At 54.8% G+C, this 20,491-nt stretch overlaps 1 protein-coding gene across 1 annotated transcript in view; it reads left to right on the top strand.

The window, feature by feature from the left end:
* LOC102462326 (sodium/potassium-transporting ATPase subunit alpha-2) overlaps positions 1 to 20,491 on the top strand; it is a 39,823-nt gene that overhangs the window by 4,808 nt on the left and 14,524 nt on the right. Inside the window, exons 2-10 of the mRNA XM_075906989.2 lie at positions 4,884 to 4,988; positions 9,423 to 9,482; positions 10,245 to 10,448; positions 11,529 to 11,642; positions 13,312 to 13,446; positions 14,446 to 14,563; positions 15,335 to 15,603; positions 16,496 to 16,694; positions 20,055 to 20,164. Coding sequence (XP_075763104.1) covers positions 4,884 to 4,988; positions 9,423 to 9,482; positions 10,245 to 10,448; positions 11,529 to 11,642; positions 13,312 to 13,446; positions 14,446 to 14,563; positions 15,335 to 15,603; positions 16,496 to 16,694; positions 20,055 to 20,164 — 1,314 coding nt within the window. The remainder of the gene's footprint in view (positions 1 to 4,883; positions 4,989 to 9,422; positions 9,483 to 10,244; positions 10,449 to 11,528; positions 11,643 to 13,311; positions 13,447 to 14,445; positions 14,564 to 15,334; positions 15,604 to 16,495; positions 16,695 to 20,054; positions 20,165 to 20,491) is intronic.

Raw genomic sequence — 20,491 nt, 5'->3', positions numbered from 1 at the left:
ATTCCTTGCTGCCCTGATCATAAACCCCAAGGAATTGTTCCTGAATTGGGTAGGCGTGGCCAAGACAAATAGGACCCACTCAAGAGCGGCCCCTGTCTGTGCTGTGAAACTAACTGAGTCACCCTAGGGACCAGCTGCATCCCAAGAGCATGTGATTTGGTCTAGTGGGCTACCAGGGGTTCCCCCACACCTGCACGGGCAGAGCCAAAAAGGGCTGGAGATATTTTTGTAAAATGCAAAAGGGGTCAAGATTGGGGTGGTTGACTCTCATGCTGCAGGGCAGAAAGCTTCAGGGGTCAGGAAGGATCCCCCTTTGCCTATGTGGCCAGGTGCAGGGGGAGGAGGGTGTTGGGGGGGGAGCCAAGGTACTGCATGTATGACCCAATGGCCTACTCGGAGGTGGAAGATGATGGGCGACCGGGACAGAGGCGCAGGGGCCTAATCCAACAGAGGGGGGAGCTGGGTTAGATGAACCTGATCTGGGCTAGGAGGATCCTGGGTTATATGGGCCAGAGGTGGCAAATCTGAGACTCTTTAAGATGGGGCACACCAGCCTCCTACCCTGTCTCCTTAAGGAGCCAGCTGTCCAGATCCAGGCTCAGAGCAGGATATGCCGTGAGTTCCGTACCTTGGGGAGGGGGGTGAGCAGACAGGCTGGGGCTGCCTCTGAAATGGTTGGCTTTCTCCAGTGATACAGGGCAAAGGGAAAGGCCCAGAGCCTGGTGCAGAAATTAGAGAAGCCTGTGCAGTGTGCCCCCCAAGATCACACTGGGGCTGGGCAGAATGTGCCCTCAGTCACAGGGTGGGACGTGTTGAGTGCCCCCCAAGATCACACTGGGGCTGGGCAGAATGTGCCCTCAGTCACAGGGTGGGACGTGTTGAGTGCCCCCGAAGATCACACTGGGGCTGGGCAGAATGTGCCCTCAGTCACAGGGTGGGACGTGTTGAGTGCCCCCCAAGATCACACTGGGGCTGGGCAGAATGTGCCCTCAGTCACAGGGTGGGACGTGTTGAGTGCCCCCGAAAATCACACTGGGGCTGGGCAGAATGTGCCCTCAGTCACGGGGTGGGGCATGTTGAGTGCCCCCCAAGATCTCACTGGGGCTGGGCAGAATGTGCCCTCAGTCATGGGGTGGGGCATGTTGAGTGCCCCCGAAGATCACACTGGGGCTGGGCAGAATGTGCCCTCAGTCACAGGGTGGGGCGTGTTGAGTGCCCCCCAAGATCACACTGGGGCTGGGCAGAATGTGCCCTCAGTCACGGGGTGGGGCGTGTTGAGTGCCCCCCCCAAGATCACACTGGGGCTGGACAGAATGTGCCCTCAGTCACGGGGTGGGGCGTGTTGAGTGCCCCCCCCAAGATCACACTGGGGCTGGGCAGAATGTGCCCTCAGTCACAGGGTGGGGCGTGTTGAGTGCCCCCCAAGATCACACTGGGGCTGGGCAGAATGTGCCCTCAGTCACGGGGTGGGGCGTGTTGAGTGCCCCCCCCAAGATCACACTGGGGCTGGACAGAATGTGCCCTCAGTCACAGGGTAGGGCATGTTGAGTGCCCCCCTCCCCAAGATCACACTGGGGCTGGGCAGAATGTGCCCTGCCAGTGTGGCTGGGGGGAGGGAGCCATGCTCAGAAAATGCATCATTGTGACAGATGGGGGGTAATACTCGGCTGGCTGGCTTTGCCCCAGGGACTGTCCCCAAATTGGGCCTGCTTTAAGGGTTCCTAATGGTTTCAATGCCTCTCTTCCATTCTCCTTTCCTCCTCCCCCCTCCACCCCTCGCCCGTAACCTGACCCTTTACTCACAGCAGTTGTTCTTGGCACTGGGGGGACTTTTCCATGACAGCAGAGAGCTGAGCTCCTCTTTATTTTCTGCCTTTGAATACATGCTGCTCTCCCGCCTGCCTGGCCCCGCTCCCACAATCTGTGCTCCGGTCCCCGTTTTCCATCCCACCTCACCTGTGGGGGCCATACCCTGCTGGGTTCCCTTGTGCCCTGCTGGCCTGGGGAGAGAGGGGGCATGACAGTCTCTTCCCCAGCCCCCCCCTCCCAGCCCTTCAATCCAGCTGGCAACCTGCACTAAGGACCCCAAGAGCCTCCCAAGGCACAGCCACTGGCCCAGAGCAGCAGGAACCAGGGGAGTGTGTCCCTGCTTTGGCTGAGCTTCCCTGGGGAGGGTGAAGTCACTGGCATAGCATCCAGGGCACAGCTGTCCATGTCAGGACAGCAGGGTCCCACACAGCACTGTCCTGAGCCCTCCATGTGTTGCTTGCTTAGCGTGAGGTGAATTGGAGGGACTAGGCTCACAGACCAGGGCAGGCAGCTCCGGAGAGCAGGAATCCTGTTGCAGTTTCCAGCTGTGCTTGGGGATGCTGCAATAGGAATAGCCTCTCTCCTGGCACTCAGGCCCTGGGGCTTCTGCATGGAGCTGTCTGCCATTGCTAGAGCATCACTATCAGACCATGGGGGCAGGGCCACCAGGAATGCCAACCTCCGTCTGGCTGAGGATCTCAAAGCACTTCCCACAATGCACCAGCTGAGCCTCACCCCCCAGGAAAGGAATCAGGATCACCTTCACTGTACAGAGTGGAGAAACTGAGGCACAGAGCATCACAGTGACTCACCTGAGTCACAAGTCAGTGGCAGAGCTCAGAGGCAAACTCAGGAGTTTGGCCCACGACCCAGCCCCAGGTGTTAGTGTCAAGCCCTGCATGAGGGAGGAAGTTGCCAAAATCTAAGCTCAACTCCAGTTTGAGTGTTGGGGTGAGGGCATGGAGGAGGGGAACCTAGCCGTGACAACCTGAGCCCCTAGAGTAACGATCCCCTGGCTCTTAGCGTGTTTTTCAGGCTTCGCTCTCAAAGCACATTAGAGGTAAGGGTGGGATCGCTATTTCCGTATGGGGAAACTGAGGCACGGGAGGGCCAGTACGTAAGGACCTACCAAAGATAGGGTCCCCTTGTGCCGTACAAACTCAGAGTAGGGGAGAGCCAGCAGGTGAGCCAATAACAGAACCCCTATCCCCCACAGCCCACTTCTTAGCCAGCTGCAGCTTGGTCCCCCTGGTCCTCTTCATGGAGATGCCCCTGCTCTGCCCTCCTCACTCTGCTGAGCGCCTAGCAACAGCCTGAGTGCAGGCCAGTGTTGCTGGCCATTCTTGGCCCTGAGACATTGGTCCAAAGGACTGTGAGGGGACAACTGGCCCCATCCCAAACTAGAGATCACAGTAAAGATCCAGGGCCCGCTCGTCTCATCTGAGCACCACAGACCCCACTGTGAGGCGGTTGGGGGGGGGTCATAGTATAATCCACCCCCACACACACCCTGTTCGTTCCACGGGGAAGGTCAGTGGCCCGTGGCATTGTGTACAAGGCAGAAATGCTGCAATCCCAGCTCTCACACAGGTCAGCTCCGATCCTCAGGCTCCATTTAGGGTGTGTTTTGGGGGCTGGGTTAAAATGCCCAGGGGGCACAGGAGCTGGCTGGTGCAGGGGCAAGTCAGGGGGTGGACATGAGAGGGGCCTTTTCCCGTCTGGGGCTGCCAGCTCTGATCCAGCTCCAGGACAGGGGATTGGCTGCTGTAAGTGTGGGGGACCACAGGCCTTTCCCCTTTAAGGGGCTGTGCCGGGCCTGGACCGTGACACGAGTTGGCAGGTCTCAACCTGGTGTGTTGGGGCAAAACCCTCCACAACACCCAATCCTGAGTGGCAGAGAGGCCATGGAGTGAGCAGGCCCTGGAGACTTGCTCCCTTCTCTAGCACCGTGATGCGGCGATTGGGGCTGAGGGGAGTCAACCCTGGGGACGCAGAGAGCCTCCTTTCCGGGCCTGTCGAACGAGAGTCCTTCACCAGAGCCCAATGGTTATGATTAGTCACTGTGTTATGGTAGCGGTGCAGAGCCCCAGACATGCACCAGGAGCCCTCAGAACTACGCACTGTGGGTTATTTATTAGGTGCATTGCGGTTCGTGTCGGAGCCCCAGCCACAGAGCAGCCACACGCACAGCCCCGCGCTAGGCACTGTACATTATTTATTAGGTGTATTACAGGAGCACCTCAGTGCCCTGCCCAGGGACCAGGCCCCGGTGGCACTAGGAGCTGCACAGACACAGAACTAAAGAGACAATCCCTGCCCCAAACAGCTTTCACTCTAAGCGCGAGGGGAGAGGGCGGCGGCGCAGAGACCCACAGCCGGGGCAGCTCGAGGAAACACCCATTCCCTGCTCCTGGCGGTGCTCCCCCTTTTCTGATCTCTTGCAGACAGGTGGGGAGAGGGAACACGACTCTCCCTCTTCCACTCATGAGTCTCCTGTATGTGTCTTCCCCTCCACTGGCCTGACCCTCCATGGCGAGTGTGGGGGAGAGAAACCAGGAATCTCAGTCTCTCCACCGGGCTGCCGGAGAAGCTGCCCCCGGGAGACCTGCTTCGGTTTAATCTGAGGACCAAAGCCTCCGGGGGCAGGGCCCTTGGGCTGCCGGGTGGCTGGAGCTGGGTTCTCTTGGGCACTGACGTCCCATCTGGGGACCTGGAGGGGCGTGGTCTGCCCTGAGCCCATTCCCACTTGGCATCCAGCGCCTTCTGCCGGGCGATGCTCCGGCTTGGTCCTGGATCAGAACATCGCCAAAGCGTTTTGGCTCTGCCAGAGATGGGGGAGGGGCTCAGCTTCCACATAGGCCTCTGAATGTCAGGGCCCCCCAAATGCAGCCTGGCCCCCCCTTGCCCACCAATGGGTGGCCACAACCCAGCCAGTCCCAGGCTCCCATGCGTGGTCATGACCCTGGTGCCACATGGCTGCCAAAACCCCCCTGCTCCTCCTTGGTCTATGTGGCATGCAGGGTCCCCTTCCCACTAAGGTAATGACACCCCCTTTCTCACCCCCTCCCCGGCAGGCTGGGCGGGAATATTCGCCGGCGGCAACCACCTCAGAGAATGGCGGCGGCAAGAAGAAGCAGAAGGAGAAGGAGCTGGACGAGCTGAAAAAGGAGGTGAACATGGTAAGGATCTGCTCTATCCCATGGGCACTGGTGGGGGGCTGGGCTGCCAGTGCCTGGTTTGGGATGGTCTTAGACCTGTGGCCTTCTCAAGGTAGGACATCCCCATGCTTAAGTGACCGTGAGGTTGTTTCCTCCCATTCTTCCCCGATCTTGCTCATTACCCCGGAGATTGGCACCTAGCGTCAGACACCAAGGAGCTTGGAGGCAGAAACAGCAGATGGAAGGATGAATGGATGGTGCAGGTGGATGGATGGATGGACAGATGGTGTAGGTGACTTGCTGGCTGGATTCTACAAATACATTAGAAGCAAGAGGAAGACCAAGGACAGGGCATGACCACTACTCAGTGAGGGGGGGGGGAAAGGAGGAAATGGCAGAAGTGCTAAATGACTTTTTTGTTTCAGTTTTCACTGAAAAGGTTAATAGGAATTGGGCATCTAACATGGGGAATGCCCGTGAAAATGAGGCACGAGCTGAAGTGAAAATGGGGAATGAACAAGTTGGAAATTATGTAGACATTTTAGAGGTCTTCAGATCACCAGGACCTGATGAAATACATCCTCAATTTGTCAAGCCAACTGAGGAGATATTTGAACCATTAGCAATTACCTTCAAAAAGTCATGGAAGTTGGGAGAGATTCCAGAAGACTGGAAAAGAGCAGGTCTAGTGCCCATCTATAAAAAAGGACAACCAGGGGGAATTACAGACTAGTTGTCTTAAAGTCAATACTGGCAAAGATAATGGAGCATATAATTAAACAATCAGTTTGCAAACACCTGGAAGATAATGAGGTGATAAATAACAGCATAGATTAGTCAAGAACAAATCATGTCAAATCAACCTAACATCTTTCCTTGACAGGCTAACCAAGCCTTGTGAATGGAGGGAGTGGTAACGTGGTGTATCTTGACTTTAGTAAAGCTTTTGATACAGTCTCACAGGACCTTCTCAGAAACAAACCAGGGAAATACAATGAAGATACTATACAGTAGGTGCAAAACTGGTTGGGAAACTCTCAGGGTACAGCTACACTAGGGAGGGGTTCGGGATACCAGAGGTATCCCAAAAAAACTCCACCGTGTCCAGGGAATGTGTTTGCTTGTCTGCTTTTTTTTTTGCAAAAGAGCAAACTCGCTCTTTCAGAAGCCCCTGTATTCCATGTTCTTCGAGGAAGAAGGGGGCTTCCGAAAGAGGGTTTTTTTTCCAACATTTGGCCCAGTCTAGACGGGCCAAATGTCGGAAAAGCCTCTTCCAACAAAAGAATCAGGAAAAGGTACACAAAATATGGAGTGCATTTTGCATACCTTTTTCCAACAAAAACTTGTTGTCTAGCCTCAGAGGAGTAGCCATGTTAGCCTGTATCTGCAAAACCAACCAGAGGGTAGTTATCAGCTGTTCATAGTCAAAGTGGAAGGGCATATCATGTAGGGAACATCCGAAGAACTTTCTGGGTCCAATTCTGTTCAATATCTTCATCAGTGGAGTAGATAACATGGCGGGGGGGAGGGCTAGCCAGGCAGCTGCCCGGGGCGACAACCTACGGGGGCACCTGATGGCACCTCTAAGGGGCGTCATGCGCCCGGGGTCAGGGGCTGCACAGTGCCCCTTAGAGCTGCAATCAGGAGCCGCACGACTGATTGTAGCTATAAGGTGTGCCGTGCGCCGGGGGGGGGGCAGGGCCACGCATGCACCAGACACCCAGGGGCGGAGCTGCGCATGCGTCATGCGCCCACTGCCCGTGGCACAGGAATGGTTCGAGCCAGCCTTGTTGATCAGGAGTGCGGAACCTTTTTTGGGTTGGGGGTCACTGATCCACAGAAAAATCAGTCAGAGGCCACACACAAGTGAGAAGCAAGAAAAAAAAACCTCACTGACATGGCCCCTGACTGAGAAGGAGAAAGATACTAAGACATTCCCCACATTCCCCTCCCACACCAGAGCTTAGAGGGGCCCAGCCTAGTAGATTCTGTGTGCTCCAGCCCTGTAGTAGGGCAGTAGAGGGGCTGGAGCGCAGGCTCCCCAGTGCAGGGGGGGGCCCTAAGCCTCCAGGGCCAGATCCAGGCAAGCTGGGGGAACTACCCCACCCCTGCTGTAGATGATATCACGCTGGGAGGAGTTGCAAGTGCTTTGGAGGATAAAGTTAATATTCAAAATGATCTGGACAAGCTGGAGAAATGGTCAGAAGGAAAGAGGGTGAAATTCAATAAGGACAAATGCAAAGTACTCCACTTAGCGTACGTCTACACTGCAGGGTTTAAACCCCGCCACATCCAGGGAACACGTCTGCTCTTCCTTTTTTTTTTTTTGCAGAAGAGCAGGTGCGCTCTTTCGTGGCGTCCTGTATTCCTTATTTCACGAGGAATAAGGGCTCCTCCGAAAGAGGCTTTTCCGCCATTTGGCCCCGTCTACAAAAAAGCCTCTTCCACAAAACCAATCAGAGCGCAATTTGCATAGCTTTTTGCGAAAAAGAGTTGTAGTGTAGACCTAGCCTTAGGAAGGAACAATCCGTTTCACACATAGAGAATGGGAAATGGCTGTCTAGGAAGGATGAATGGGGAAAAGAATGTGGGGGTCATAGTGGACCACAGGCTAAATATGGATCAACAGTGTAACACTGCTGCAAAAAAGCAAACATGATTCTGGGATGTGTTGTAAGTAAGACACAAGAAATAATTCTTCTGCTCTAGTCCACGCTGACCTCAGCTGGGCTATGTCTAGACTGCAAGCCTCTTTCGAAAGAGGCTCTTTCGAAAGAGAGCGTCTAGACTGCACGTTGAACTTTCGAAAAAGCGGCTTGCTTTTTCGAAAGAAAGCATCCAGTGAGTCTGGATGCTCTCTTTCGAAGAAGCCCTATTTACATTGAAGAACGCCTTCTTTCGAAAGAGGAACTTTTGAAAGAAGGCGTTCTTCCTCGTGAAATGAGGTTTACCGCCATCGAAAGAAAAGCCGCGTTCTTTCGATTTAATTTCGAAAGAACGCGGCTTGAGTCTGGACGCAGGGGAAGTTTTTTCGGAAAAAGGCTACTTTTCCCGAAAAAAACCCTGAGTCTGGACACAGCCCTGGTGAATTGAGACCACTTCTGGGCACCACATTGCAGGAAAGATGTGGACAAACTGGAAAAAGTCCATAGAAGAGGAACAAAAATGATTAAAGGTCTGGAAAACACGAGGTATGAGGGAATAGTGAAAAATGAGATTTTTTAAGTCAGGAGGAGACTGAAAGGGGACATGATAACAGTGTTCAAGTAAGATTGTTACAAGGAGGAGGGAGTAAAACTATTTTCATTAACCGGTGCTGATAGGACAAGAAGCAATGGACTTAAGCTGGCACAAGAGAGGTTTAGGTTGGTCATTAGGAAACTCTTCCTACCTGTCAGGGTAGTTAAGCATTGGAATAAATTATCTAGGGAGGTTGTGGAATTTCTGTCACTGGAGATTGTTAAGAGCAAGTTAGACAGTCACCTGCCAGGGATGGTCTAGTTCAGGGGATGAGGAACCATTTTTGGGTCAGGGGCTGCTGGCGCACAGAAAAATCAGTTGGGGGCTGCACACAAGCAAGAAGCAAAAGCAAAACAAAAAACAAAAAAAACACCCCAAATCCTCACTCACGTGGTCCCTGACCGAGAAGAAGAAAGACACTCCCCACATTCCCCTCACACTCCAAGTGCGCCCAGGCTCCAGGTGGCCCCCAACGTGCGACGTGATTGGTTCCTGGGGACGCATCACAAGTCGGGGGCGTCGTAACTCGAACCTTCATTTACGATAGGCGTCGTTGTAAATGTGGACCAAGGACATAAGTCGGGGGTTTTCAGCCCCTTCTGCACTTAAAAAAATGGTTGTAAGTGCGGGGGGTCGTAACTCGGGTGGTTGGAAGTTGGGGGGTTCCTGTAGTAGTTTTAGTGTGTTCTAGTCCTGTGGTGAGGCAGTGCGGGGGCGGCTGGAGTCCTGAGCCTCAGGGGCCAGATCCAGGCAAACTGGGGGCCTCATTCGGCCCCCGAGCCTGAGGTTCCCCACCCTTGATCTAGATAACACTCAGTCCTGCTGTGAGGCAGGGGACTGGACTAAATGACCTCTTGAGGTCCCTTCCAGTCCTGCAACTCTTTTCTTTGATTCTATGGATGGTTCAGAAGACTGGCTGAATAGATGGATGGATGGAGCAGGTGGGTGAGTGGATGAAGGAGAGTTCCACAGGTGAACAATGTCTCCTACACTCCAAACGTGCTTACCCTGTGTCCTGTGGGTGGCTGGGCTCTCCCTGCCCTGTAGCTCAGAGTGACAGCTTCGCCCCAGGAAGTCCTGGACAGCAGGCACCAATGGGCCAGGGGCCAGCGCTCTGCCGGAATGGCCTTTCGGATCTGATTCCATTCCCAGGACATTCAGCTGCCTTGCTAGGCTCTCGCTGACCCTGACCTTCCCTCACCTCTCCCCTGGCAGGACGATCACAAGCTGTCTCTGGATGAAGTGAGCAGGAGATACCAGGTGGATCTGTCCAGGGTAAGTTGGGACGTATCAGTTCTCACTTCTCCTCGCCTGGCCTAGCATCCCTTGCTCCCTGCCTTCTGCCTTCCACCACTGCCTGAGGGCAATCGCAGCAGCACCAGCCATCCCAGGTACCCTTGTGCTGCTCCCCCCCGCCCCAGATCTTCACCGCCTGGCAGTCTTGGAAGAATTTGCCCTCAACTCTCCCTTAGGTGGGAGTCAGCTTGGGGCCTGAGCCTCCGGCAGTCTGGGCCCTTGTTCCCACGCTTCTGGGGTGCAGGTTCTGAGCCGGCCCCTGAGTCTAGGCGACTCCATCCACCTGCTGCTTGGAAATGCAGGGAAGGGTCCCCCCAGAAGCCCCAGTGGGAGAGGGATTCCTTGCCCAGAAGCCCCTTCCCCCGCCAGTATGGGTGATTTGGCAGACTGTAGGTGGGGCAAGGTGACTCCCCCCCCCCCCCCCCACAAGCCTGGCAGTACTGGAGCCCCAGGGCTCTGCTGTGCAAGGGGAGAAGCCATGGGTAGCTGTGGCTTGTGGGAGACCAGCGCCCCAACTCCATTGTGTGGTGGGGGAGGGGCCAAAAGTGTGATATGCCCAGGATGGGAGAGTGGGGGAGGCCGTGTGGCCTGTAGATGCTTTGGATCCTGGCAGGACATAATTGGCTCTTTCCCTCTGTCCCCATCCTCCTTCCCTCCTGTTTCCTCATTCCTCTGGGTTCTCCATCGCTCTGTCTCTCCCTCCCATCCCTCTGAACACCGCCGCCCTCCCAATCTGGGCAGGGTCTAACGAACACCCGCGCAGCTGAGATCCTGGCGCAGGACGGCCCCAATGCCCTGACACCACCCCCAACCACCCCTGAGTGGGTCAAGTTCTGCCGCCAGCTCTTCGGGGGCTTCTCCATCCTGCTGTGGATCGGCGCCATCCTCTGCTTCCTGGCCTACAGCATTCAGGCCGTGATGGAGGACGAGCCGGCCAATGACAATGTGAGCCACATGGCCTGGGGTGGATCATAGCAGGGCGGGGGAAACCGAGTCACTCTGGTCCGCATTCCAGGGCTGGGAACAAGCCGTCTCTCTGGGTTGGGTCTATCTGGATTCTCCGCTGCACACCTGGAGTTCGGGGGAGGAGGGGAGGGAGGGTTGAACATACCTCTAACTTCATTGAAACTCCCTGTCTTCTCTCCTTGGTCTTACCCAAGGGGTGTCCTGGTTTTGCATAGCAGGGCCCCAGAATTTCATCCCAGCCTCCCAGAGATCTCTGAGAACCCAGGCTGGGCTCAGGCTCCATGGGTCTCATCCCCAACGTTGCATGCAGCTCTGGAGTTTGATTCACCAAACTCAACCCAGACCAAGTAAGGAGCATCTGCCTCCTGGCCGAGGCAGGTGGAGATGGGCTGAACTGGGCCCACCCAGACATTGGGGGATGGGTAGGGAACAGGTCACTGTCCCCCTGCCCTAAAGGCAGCTTCCAAAATAACTCAGCAGCCTTGTTTCCTAAATAAGAGCTCCAGTAACATGAGCTGGGCCACTCAGCCTTGGCAGCTGTCCCACCCCAGAGCTGGTCTCCTACAGCAGACCTGCAAGTGCTGCAGTGAGCAGGAAGGAGGTTCAGTAGGGGGCGCTCTCCCCTCACTGGCACCGCTGGCCCCACTACTCCAGGGTGTGCTAGGGGGCGCTATTCTCCAGGGAATGAGAAGGGTGTTCCACTAGGGGGTGCTCTCCCTATGGAGCTAGGGCTGAGCGCAGTGGTGAGGAGTTCTCTGCTGCCCCAGGCCTCACCTTCCCGATGAGACACAAGCAAAATCCCAACTACTTCCCATTGTTAAAGAACCAACTTGTTATGCAAGTTGGGGTATTAGACATTGGGTCCTGGGCAAACTCCAGCTCCAGGAAGTACCTACTGCCCCTCACAGGCTCAGATATTTGTCACTCCCTGTCCTAAATGGCAGGGCAATGTCGCTATTCAGCTGTTAAGCAGCTGCCATGTCCCACCCCAGCAGTGGCTGCATTGCAGCAGTAGGTGAAGGAATCCCCTCTGTCTGAGCAATCTCCTTCTCTCCCCAGCTGTACCTGGGCGTGGTGTTAGCAGCCGTCGTTATAGTCACTGGCTGCTTCTCCTACTACCAAGAGGCCAAGAGCTCCAAGATTATGGACTCCTTCAAAAACATGGTGCCGCAGGTAAGAGCCCCCAGTACCCATCCGCCAGCATCACATGGCATGGAAAAGGAGCACCAACAAAGGGAGGAGACAAAGGCAGCTCAGGGTCGAAGAGCCATGGCCAAGCTACAAAACATTGGTTGTAAAAACCCACCACTACCTAGGACTGCTCACTTCAGGGGGATAGAACTGCTCTGGGATTGTCCTGCTCCTAAGGCCCAGCCTCCTGAGCTCCAGAAAGATCCTCACTGACTGCTAGCACTATAGGGCCTATGACACACAGACAGGTTTTTCCGATTTCATCCAACAGAGGGAAGAATTTTCCCCTCTAAGTCTGCCTTGTGACCCTAAACCTCCTTGCCAGGAGAGACAGACAGAAGCAGCACAAGTGGGATCTGGATTGGGGACACCTTTAAAGGCTTGGAGCAGGGTCTGCACTGAGGTTTTGGTCCATTTGGGAAATGTGTGTCCAAGTCCAGTTTCAGGGTGTTAGTATCTCAGCCAGGGCCTTGCAGTGGGTAATACAGCCAGCGTGGTTCCCTGGCTCCCTCTAGTGGCAGTCAACCCACAAATAAGCATTGACGAGCCTGGAAGGGCAGGGGAATCGGCCTTTTAGCTACATAACGGGTGATGTCTTTAGACCCAAAGCGATTAGATTCAATCCCTGCTGCTAACAACCAGCCCGGGGGCATGGCATCGCAAGAACTGATGCAGAAATATGCCAGCCTGTCGCTGAGCCATGCGGGAAGAGAATACAGAGCACGAAGCCCCCCAGGGATCCATGAATCCATCTGGGGCATCCATCTCCTCCCAGACACGGGGCCATTTCACAGTCTGGACACAACTGTGCCTAGCTTATCATTTTGTCCCAACCCCTGTGGCCTCCGTGCTTCCTCCCTCCAGCCAGCCTCTGAACCACTGTCCCGATGAGCTAGCTCCCCCTCTCCCACTGGTAGAAACTGGGTGTCACTCCACTGAAGTTGAAAGCCTGGGACATGAGTGAGAACAGAATCAGGCCCATGCCAGGTCTGGCCTGGCCAACAGCAGGAGTGCCCCGAGACAGCTGTTCCCAGCCTGAGAGAGAGGTATCAATGCAGCAGCCAAACTGTCCTGGTTGTAGAGTGCTAGGGGTGGTGAGAGGAGACAGAAGAGCAGCTGCAGTGGTGGATGGGCAGCAATGTTCTCTTTATTTTTTTACATCGCCGTGCAGAATAAATTTTGTCCTGTGCACCAAGGTAGGATCAGATGTGCACCATCAGTAGAAACACATGTTGCCAGCTGTAGGTGCTCTGCGAATGAGCTGGGCAGCATTTGAATCTCTCCAGGGTGCCCAACCGCTCAACTTACAGGGAACACTAGGTAGCACGTCCATCTGCCAGCTGGAAGAGGGCACAGCTGTGACCCCATCATGAGTCCTTGCTGCAGCAGAACTCCAGTGGGAGTGTCACCCAAGCCCAGCAGCAGGCTGAGAGCCAGGGGTGGACTCAGGACATGCTGGTGCAAACTCATAGCTTTCACTGGCAGGGCCATTCTGCAGGGCTCCCCCAAAAGGGGCTGGGACCCTTCAGGTCAGACAGGGATCAGTGGCATGCAGCAAGCTGGGGGGTTACAGGGTGCTCCTGGGGTGGGGAGCCAGGTGCGGATCTTGCATTTCACTCTCTTTCTGGTTCACTTCTCCTTCTTTGGGCAGCAAGCCCTGGTGATCCGGGAGGGCGAGAAGATCCAGATCAACGCAGAGAACGTGGTGGTGGGAGACCTGGTGGAGGTGAAGGGGGGAGACCGGGTCCCTGCTGACCTGCGCATCATCTCCTCCCACGGCTGCAAGGTACGGATGGCGAGGCTGTGTCACAGGCTGGCACGGGGGCCCCATAGGGCAGAGGAAGGGGAGGCGTGGCTGGCTGTCAGGCAGCCTGTGCTGCTCTGTTTGGACGCACGGAGAGAGCAGACAGGCCAGCTGGACAGAGGGATCCCAGGGGCACCTAGCTTTGTCAATCACACATGAAAAAGCTCATTCAGCCTTGTTGGTCTCGTGGCTCTAGGAAAGCTACCTGCAGGGCCATAGAAGGGGATATTGGTACCTGGTTTTGGGGGTGCTGTGGCACTCCCCTGGGTCTCTATAAAGACCCCCACAGTGGGAGGCATGTAGGTGGGTCCCGGCTCCTGTCTGATTCCCATGGGCAGCAGGCTGGGTCAGGACAGCCTGGGGGAGGTTGCAGGGTCTCAGCCTGGGTGAGTCTCCAGGTCCCATGAGAAGGCAGGGCTCCCTGCTAGGATGGAAAGGGAGATTGTGCTGTCCCTGTGTGGCCAGCCACTTGAGGGAGTGGCATTGGCAGCCCAAGCCCAGGCACTCTCGGAAACCCCCAGTCCTCCCTGAAAAGGGCCCCAACTCCTGCCCTACACTGGTAACCACCCAGGATCCAGCCCTCCCCTCTCTAGCTGCTGAACACCCGCCCCCCCACACACACTTTCATCCCCAAGCCCAGGTGTCCACATGCTCCACCCTCCCTCCAGCAGTGATGCTGCCAGCAGCGTGGGGTAAGGGCCCCCGCCGTCAGCCCAGGCGTTGCTAGAGAGGCCCATGTGAACTATTGCAGGGCTTGGGGGCACTCGAGGAGTGGGACATGGGAGCCTGAGAGTTGGGCGGAGTGGGGGGGGGGGCAGGAATCTGTCTGTCAGTCTATTAGGGCAGAGCCGGGGCTTATCAGCTGATGTCAGTGAGGGAGACAGGGGGCTGACAGTGATGGAGGCAGACAGCTCCCGTGCTGTTGTCTGTCTGTCTCCTCCTCCCATCTCTGTCTCTCGTGGGCCCCTGTTGCCTCGGCAGGTGGATAACTCCTCGCTGACGGGCGAGTCGGAGCCGCAGACCCGCTCCCCCGAGTTCACCCATGAAAATCCCCTGGAGACCCGCAACATCTGCTTCTTCTCCACCAACTGCGTGGAAGGTGAAGGGGGGAGGGGGCCTCCCAGTCTGCCGGATTTAGGGTCTGTCCCTGGATCTGCAGGGCTGTCCATGTGCCCCGCCCCACCCAGGCTCTGATTATAGAGCATTGCAATGGGAAGGGGCAGGATGAGGGGGTGGGGACCAAGCCAAGTGGAATTTAAATGGCCCGACCGAGCTGGGGAAATGAGAAGGGTTTTTACCCCCCAGGGCAGCCTAGTCCCAATATTTCAGGGATAGGGTGCCTGTGTAGGTGCCAGGTCATGATGCTAGGAAGGTCTGGCCATGATGCACAGATGCCTATGCTGGGAGATGGGCCATAGAGGAAGCTTGGGGGCCCATTGCTCAGGGATGGGTCCAACCTCACAGAGGAGCCAAACCTCACCTCCTGGCCAGGCCTCAATGGGTGGCACACACTTGCCTGCTAGCAGTGAGGGGCCTGGTCCAGTCCTGATGCTGCCAACCAGGGGCCAGCCAGGTGGGATGGGCTGAGACCCCTAAAGCTCATTGCCCAAAATGGCCACCAGGCAGGGTTCGAGGGGAGGCACAAAGCTCCTGAGCCCTGAGCCATGGACTAAGTCTGCTGGCCCAGGGCTGAGAGGATGCCCAGAGCCCACACAAGCCATGCATGGGGAAACTGCTACATTGTGGGGGCCCTCAATCTGTCCTTTACCAGAGCTGTTCCTGAGTCCCCTCCCAGCCCCCTTCCCCAGTTTCAGTCTCCCCCACAGAAGTACATGCAATACTTGTCTGCCCTCCCCCATTTCTGCACTAGGTACTGCCCGGGGCATCGTCATATCAACTGGGGACCGCACAGTGATGGGCCGCATCGCCTCCCTGGCTTCCGGGCTGGAGGTAGGCCGCACCCCCATCGCCATGGAGATCGAGCACTTCATCCAGCTCATCACCGGTGTGGCCGTCTTCCTGGGCCTCTCCTTCTTCATCCTCTCCCTCATCCTCGGCTACACTTGGCTGGAGGCCGTCATCTTTCTCATCGGCATCATCGTGGCCAACGTCCCTGAGGGGCTGCTGGCAACTGTCACGGTAACGGAGTCTACTCGAGGAAGGTTCCTGTATAACCCACCCACCTAGTGTGGTTCACAGTCCCAGGTAGTGACACTTAGACCACTTAGAGTGAGAGATAAGAGCAAGGGAGCTCTGTAGCCTAAGCTAAGAGCCAGCTGGCTTGTAGCGTAAGTTCCCGAGGGCTCATATTCAAATCTACGCCATGTGGGGCTCATTTGGGATTTCAACTGGGTCTCTGATGTGCAGGCTGTGCTTCCACAGCTAGAGGAAGTATGTAACCCGCACACCTAGGCTATGTCTACACTGGTAGGTTCTTGCACTAGAAATATGCAAATAAGGCTAAATGTAGAATATTGCTGAGCCTCATTTGCATACCTAATGAGCTGCCATTTTTACGGAAGAGGCTCTTGCACCAGAAGTAGCTGTCTACACTGCCCCTTCTTGCACAAGAAAAACCCTCTTTGCAATGCCGCTACGCTGATTATTTTCAGGAATAACGGCATTGCGCAAGAGGGTTTTTCTTGCGTAAGAAGGGGCAGTGTAGACCCTCCTTCTGGCACAAGAGCCTCTTCCGCAAAAATGGCGGCTCATTAGGTATGCAAATGAGGCTCAGCGATATTCCATGCTTAGCCTCATTTGCCAGTGTAGACATAGCCCTAGTGTGGTTCACTGTCCCATGTAGTAGCACTTACAGTGAGAGATAAGGGAACTCTACTGCCTAAGCTGAGAACTAGCTGTTTTTATAGCTCAAGCTGTAGAGGATCCTATACTAAGCTCCAGAGGTCCCAGGTTCAAATCTGCCCAGTGGCTGTTACACCTGCACTGCCCAAGAGTGGTAATGGGTGTACGGCATGGGCAGGGCTGGGTGCAAATCCTGGTCTACCCTGACTCCTCCCTCTCTGGCCCGCAGGTGTGTCTGACCCTCACAGCCAAGCGCATGGCACGCAAGAACTGCCTGGTGAAGAATCTGGAGGCAGTGGAGACGCTGGGCTCCACCTCCACCATCTGCTCCGACAAGACGGGCACCCTGACCCAGAACCGTATGACAGTTGCCCACATGTGGTTTGACAACCAGATCCACGAGGCTGATACCACTGAGGACCAGTCTGGTGAGGGGTGCAGCCCGTTATTTTTAATTACAGTGGCTTTTAGTGCTGGTCAGTACACGACGGAGGCGGCTGGTCTCAACGTCCGCAGAGGGATCTCTGCTTTTAGCTCTAGAGCTCATAGGGACACGACAGGCAAGTAACACAAAGTAACAAGTAACACAAACACAAGGGCAGGTCCACTCTCTTGTATCAGTTACTAGCAGACTTACCCAGCACTGCCTGGGTCCCTCAGGGCAGGTGGCTGGTGGTGTAGTGAGTGCAGGACTCAGGGCAGGGCCTTGGGGATGTGTGTGGGGAGCAATGCAGGAGGCTGGGGGAGTGAGGGTTGGGGGGTGAGGAGGGGCTCAGGACAGGAGGTCCTGGCATCTAGGAGCCTTTTTTCTCCCCCCAGACCCTTCCAGTCACCAGGAGCGTTTTTTCTCCCCTCAGTCTCCTGCAACAGCCAAGGGCCTTTTTTCTGCCCCCCTTAGGCGCTGCAGCCAAGGTCCAGGAGGAACAGGGAGAGGCTACTTACCCTGTGTCTTGGCAGGCAAGATGGCAGAGCCCCAACACTGCTGGCTACTCCCTTGGTGGTGTGGCTGCCCCTAGTGGACACGCTACATATAACTCTCCCCCGAGGGCTCACTGCCTCCAGCAGCCACTCTCATATTGTGTCCCTCTGAACAGCAGCCTCTCCCTTTGCATGTTATGGAAAACAGTCCTTTTCACAGGGCTTCTGGTTGTCCTGGCACAACCAAACCCTGACCTTGCTTTAAGTTAGGAGAAGAGGAAGCTGCCTACCGGATTTGGTGGTCCTAGCTCTAACAGTTTAGGAGCCGTTCTTGAAAAGTGCTCGCAGATGGATAGATGGACGCACTCTAAAATAGATCGAGAGATGCCAAAGTTCCCAACCCAGTTATGAATGTCCCAGCACACACAGCTCCTAGACATGGCCCCACACCTGTTCAAGCTACAGACATACTCACATCCTCCTCCAGCGTGAGGCAGACTATCTGCACCACCCGGACACCCCTAACTCATCATCTTGTATGTCCCCTGCCCAGCTGTCCTTGCCTCCTCCTGCATCTGCCTAACTCCGTTAGGGCGCCGTTTATGAGAGGCTGGGGGACAGTAGCCCTCTCCCGAGGTTGAACCCTCTGGATTTCATACTTGAAGTCTGCTTGAAGCCGCATGCCCTGACTCCAGAGCAGTTCTTAAATGCAACAGAGTTTGAGCTGCTTGCAGCTTTGCCTTTGTGGCACGGAGTTTGTTATAAACAGAGGGAGGCAGGGTGATTAAGAATAACAAAAGGCTGGTGGGCATTCCAGTAACTGAAGGATCCTTAGATCATCATGTAAACATTGCAGAGTACTCCACTTAAAAGGGGGGGGAAGAGTAGGAATGAGTGTTATGCTGCAGGAATCTGCATTTGGATCACTGTTAAACATACAAATGTTCTTGAAAAAGGGGTGAACAGGGACTAATCCAAAGCTGACCGCAAAGAGCTACAAAGGCATTTCACAAAAAAAGTGGGTGATTGGGCAACACAAGGGCAAATGGAATTCCGTGTTGAGAAGTGCAAAGTAATGCCCATGGGAAAATATAATCCCAACTATAGATACAAAATAGCTGTTACCACTCAAGAAAGAGATCTTGGAATCATTGTGGATAGTTCCCTGAAAATATCTGTTCAATATGCAAAGGTAGTGCACTTCCATTCCAAAGCTGAGATAGAGCTAATAGAATATTGTGAATCATTAGGAAAGGAATAGAAAATAAGACAAAATATCATATTGCCTCTACATAAAGTCACTGTATGCCCACATCTTGAATACTGTATGCAGATCTGGTCACCCCCATCTAAAAAAAGATCTATTGGATTTAGAAAAGGTACAAAAAGGGCAACAGAAATGAGTAGGGGTAAGGAACAGCTTCCATAGGAGGAAAGATTAAGAAGACTTTTCAGCTTGGAAAATAAATGACTAAAGGATGGGGGATATGTTAGATGTCTAGAAAATCATGAATGGTGTGGAAAAATAGAATAAGGAAATGTTATTTATTCCTTCACTGACATAACACAAGAAGCTGACCCAATTATATTTATAGGCAGCAGATTTAAAACAAACAAAAATTATTTTTTCACAATCTACTTGTGGTACTCTTTGCCAGGACAGATGGTGGAATAGCCCAAACTATAACAGGGTTCCAATAAGAACAAAATAAGTTCAAGGAGGACAGGTCCATCAAAGGCGACTAGCCAGAATGGGCAGAGATGGTGTCCCTAGCTTCTGTTTTCCAGAAGCTGGGAATGGGCGACGGGATGGATCATGATGATTGCCGCTTCTGTTTATTCCTTCTGAAGCACCTGGCATTGGCCACTGTTGGAAGACAGGATACATGGCTAGAAGGACCAGTGATCTGACCTAGTATGGCCTTTCTGATGTTTTTACAGAGAGCTGAAATGTATCTGCCCCCTTGTGTAACCCACTAGACCCCACTCCCCTTTCAAAGCTGAGATAGAGCCCACGAGTCCTGACGGGGTTGCTCTCTCACCACAGAGTTAGTAGCAAAGTAAGACTATACATTTCAAGGCTAACCAGTGTCCCCTAAAGTGACTTGCCACAAGATGTCAGAATATGTGTTAGAGCTGAGTGGGTCTAATATGTATTTAATTTTCTTTCTTTTGTATAGGAATTAGATTCAGTGTTCTTGTCAGCTATCTGTTAAGTTATCTGCCAAAAAAAGAGTTTTCCAGTACCTTGGTAGCTCCTGGATAGAGATAATGCATGTGGCGGGAGGGTGGATGGGGTTGGTTCCCCCCCTCCCCATTTAGTGCTTGGCTTGTATTGAGCATGCTCAGTAACACTGCTGAAGCCTCTGTCCTCAGTCCTCCCCCATGATTTCACTCTCTTCCCTCTCTCCCCCATCATGGCATGCATGGGTCAGCGCTCCCTACCAATATCTGTATTGGTGCCCCTGTCGGAGACCTGAAGCAAGCTGCAGATGGGGGTGCTGTAGGGGGCAGGGGAGGAGCACTGACTGTGGAGGGAGCACCTGGCTACTACAGTTCCAGCCTCTGCCAGCAGGGGGCACTGTGGGGGCAGGAGCATTGGCTGTGGGGGGAGCTCCTGGCTGTTCTATCCCAGCAGGGGGCACTGTGGGGGCAGGAGCACTGGCTGTGGAGGGAGCTCCCTGCTGTTTTATCCCAGCAGAGGGCACTGTGGGGGCAGGAGCATTGGCTGTGGAGGGAGCTCCCTGCTGTTTTACCCCAGCAGGGGGCACTGCAGACGCAATGCTGCAGCCAGGCAGTGGGGCTCTGCTCCAGCCCCATGGTTGAGTTTGGTGTGAGGTCATGTGGCTGACTGGCATGTCTCCTTCCAGGTGCGACATTTGACAAGCGCTCACCCACCTGGGCAGCCCTGGCCCGCATCGCCGGCCTGTGCAACCGAGCTGTCTTCAAGCCAGGCCAAGAGAACGTCTGCATCTCCAAGGCAGGCTGCGTTCCCTCCCCACCCCTCAGACTCCCTGCAGTGAAATGGGCCCAGATGTGGTGTGCACCAGACTCACTGGGGAATATGGGCTCTGCAGGGCACTCCCCACACACACACCATCATTCCCACGTTCTGATCCTCACCCAAGGCCCCATGTGAGCACGAGGAGGGGGCTGTGAGGAGCTGGGCATCACTGATGGCTGCAGCCAGACGGGCTCAGGTTTCCTGGGGTCCTGGATGGCCCATAGCCTTTTCAAGGCCTCCAGAGCTCTGCCTTCCTGGACCCCCACCAGAGAGCTGGGCCCCGAGCACACAGTCCTGTGCAGC

The sequence above is a fragment of the Pelodiscus sinensis genome, chromosome 22 (assembly GCF_052426305.1).
Source record: "Pelodiscus sinensis isolate ZL-2025 chromosome 22, ASM5242630v1, whole genome shotgun sequence".
Taxonomy (NCBI): Eukaryota; Metazoa; Chordata; order Testudines; family Trionychidae; genus Pelodiscus; species Pelodiscus sinensis.
Note: the sequence above shows the minus strand (reverse complement) of the source record. Positions and strands in the feature narration are given on the sequence as shown.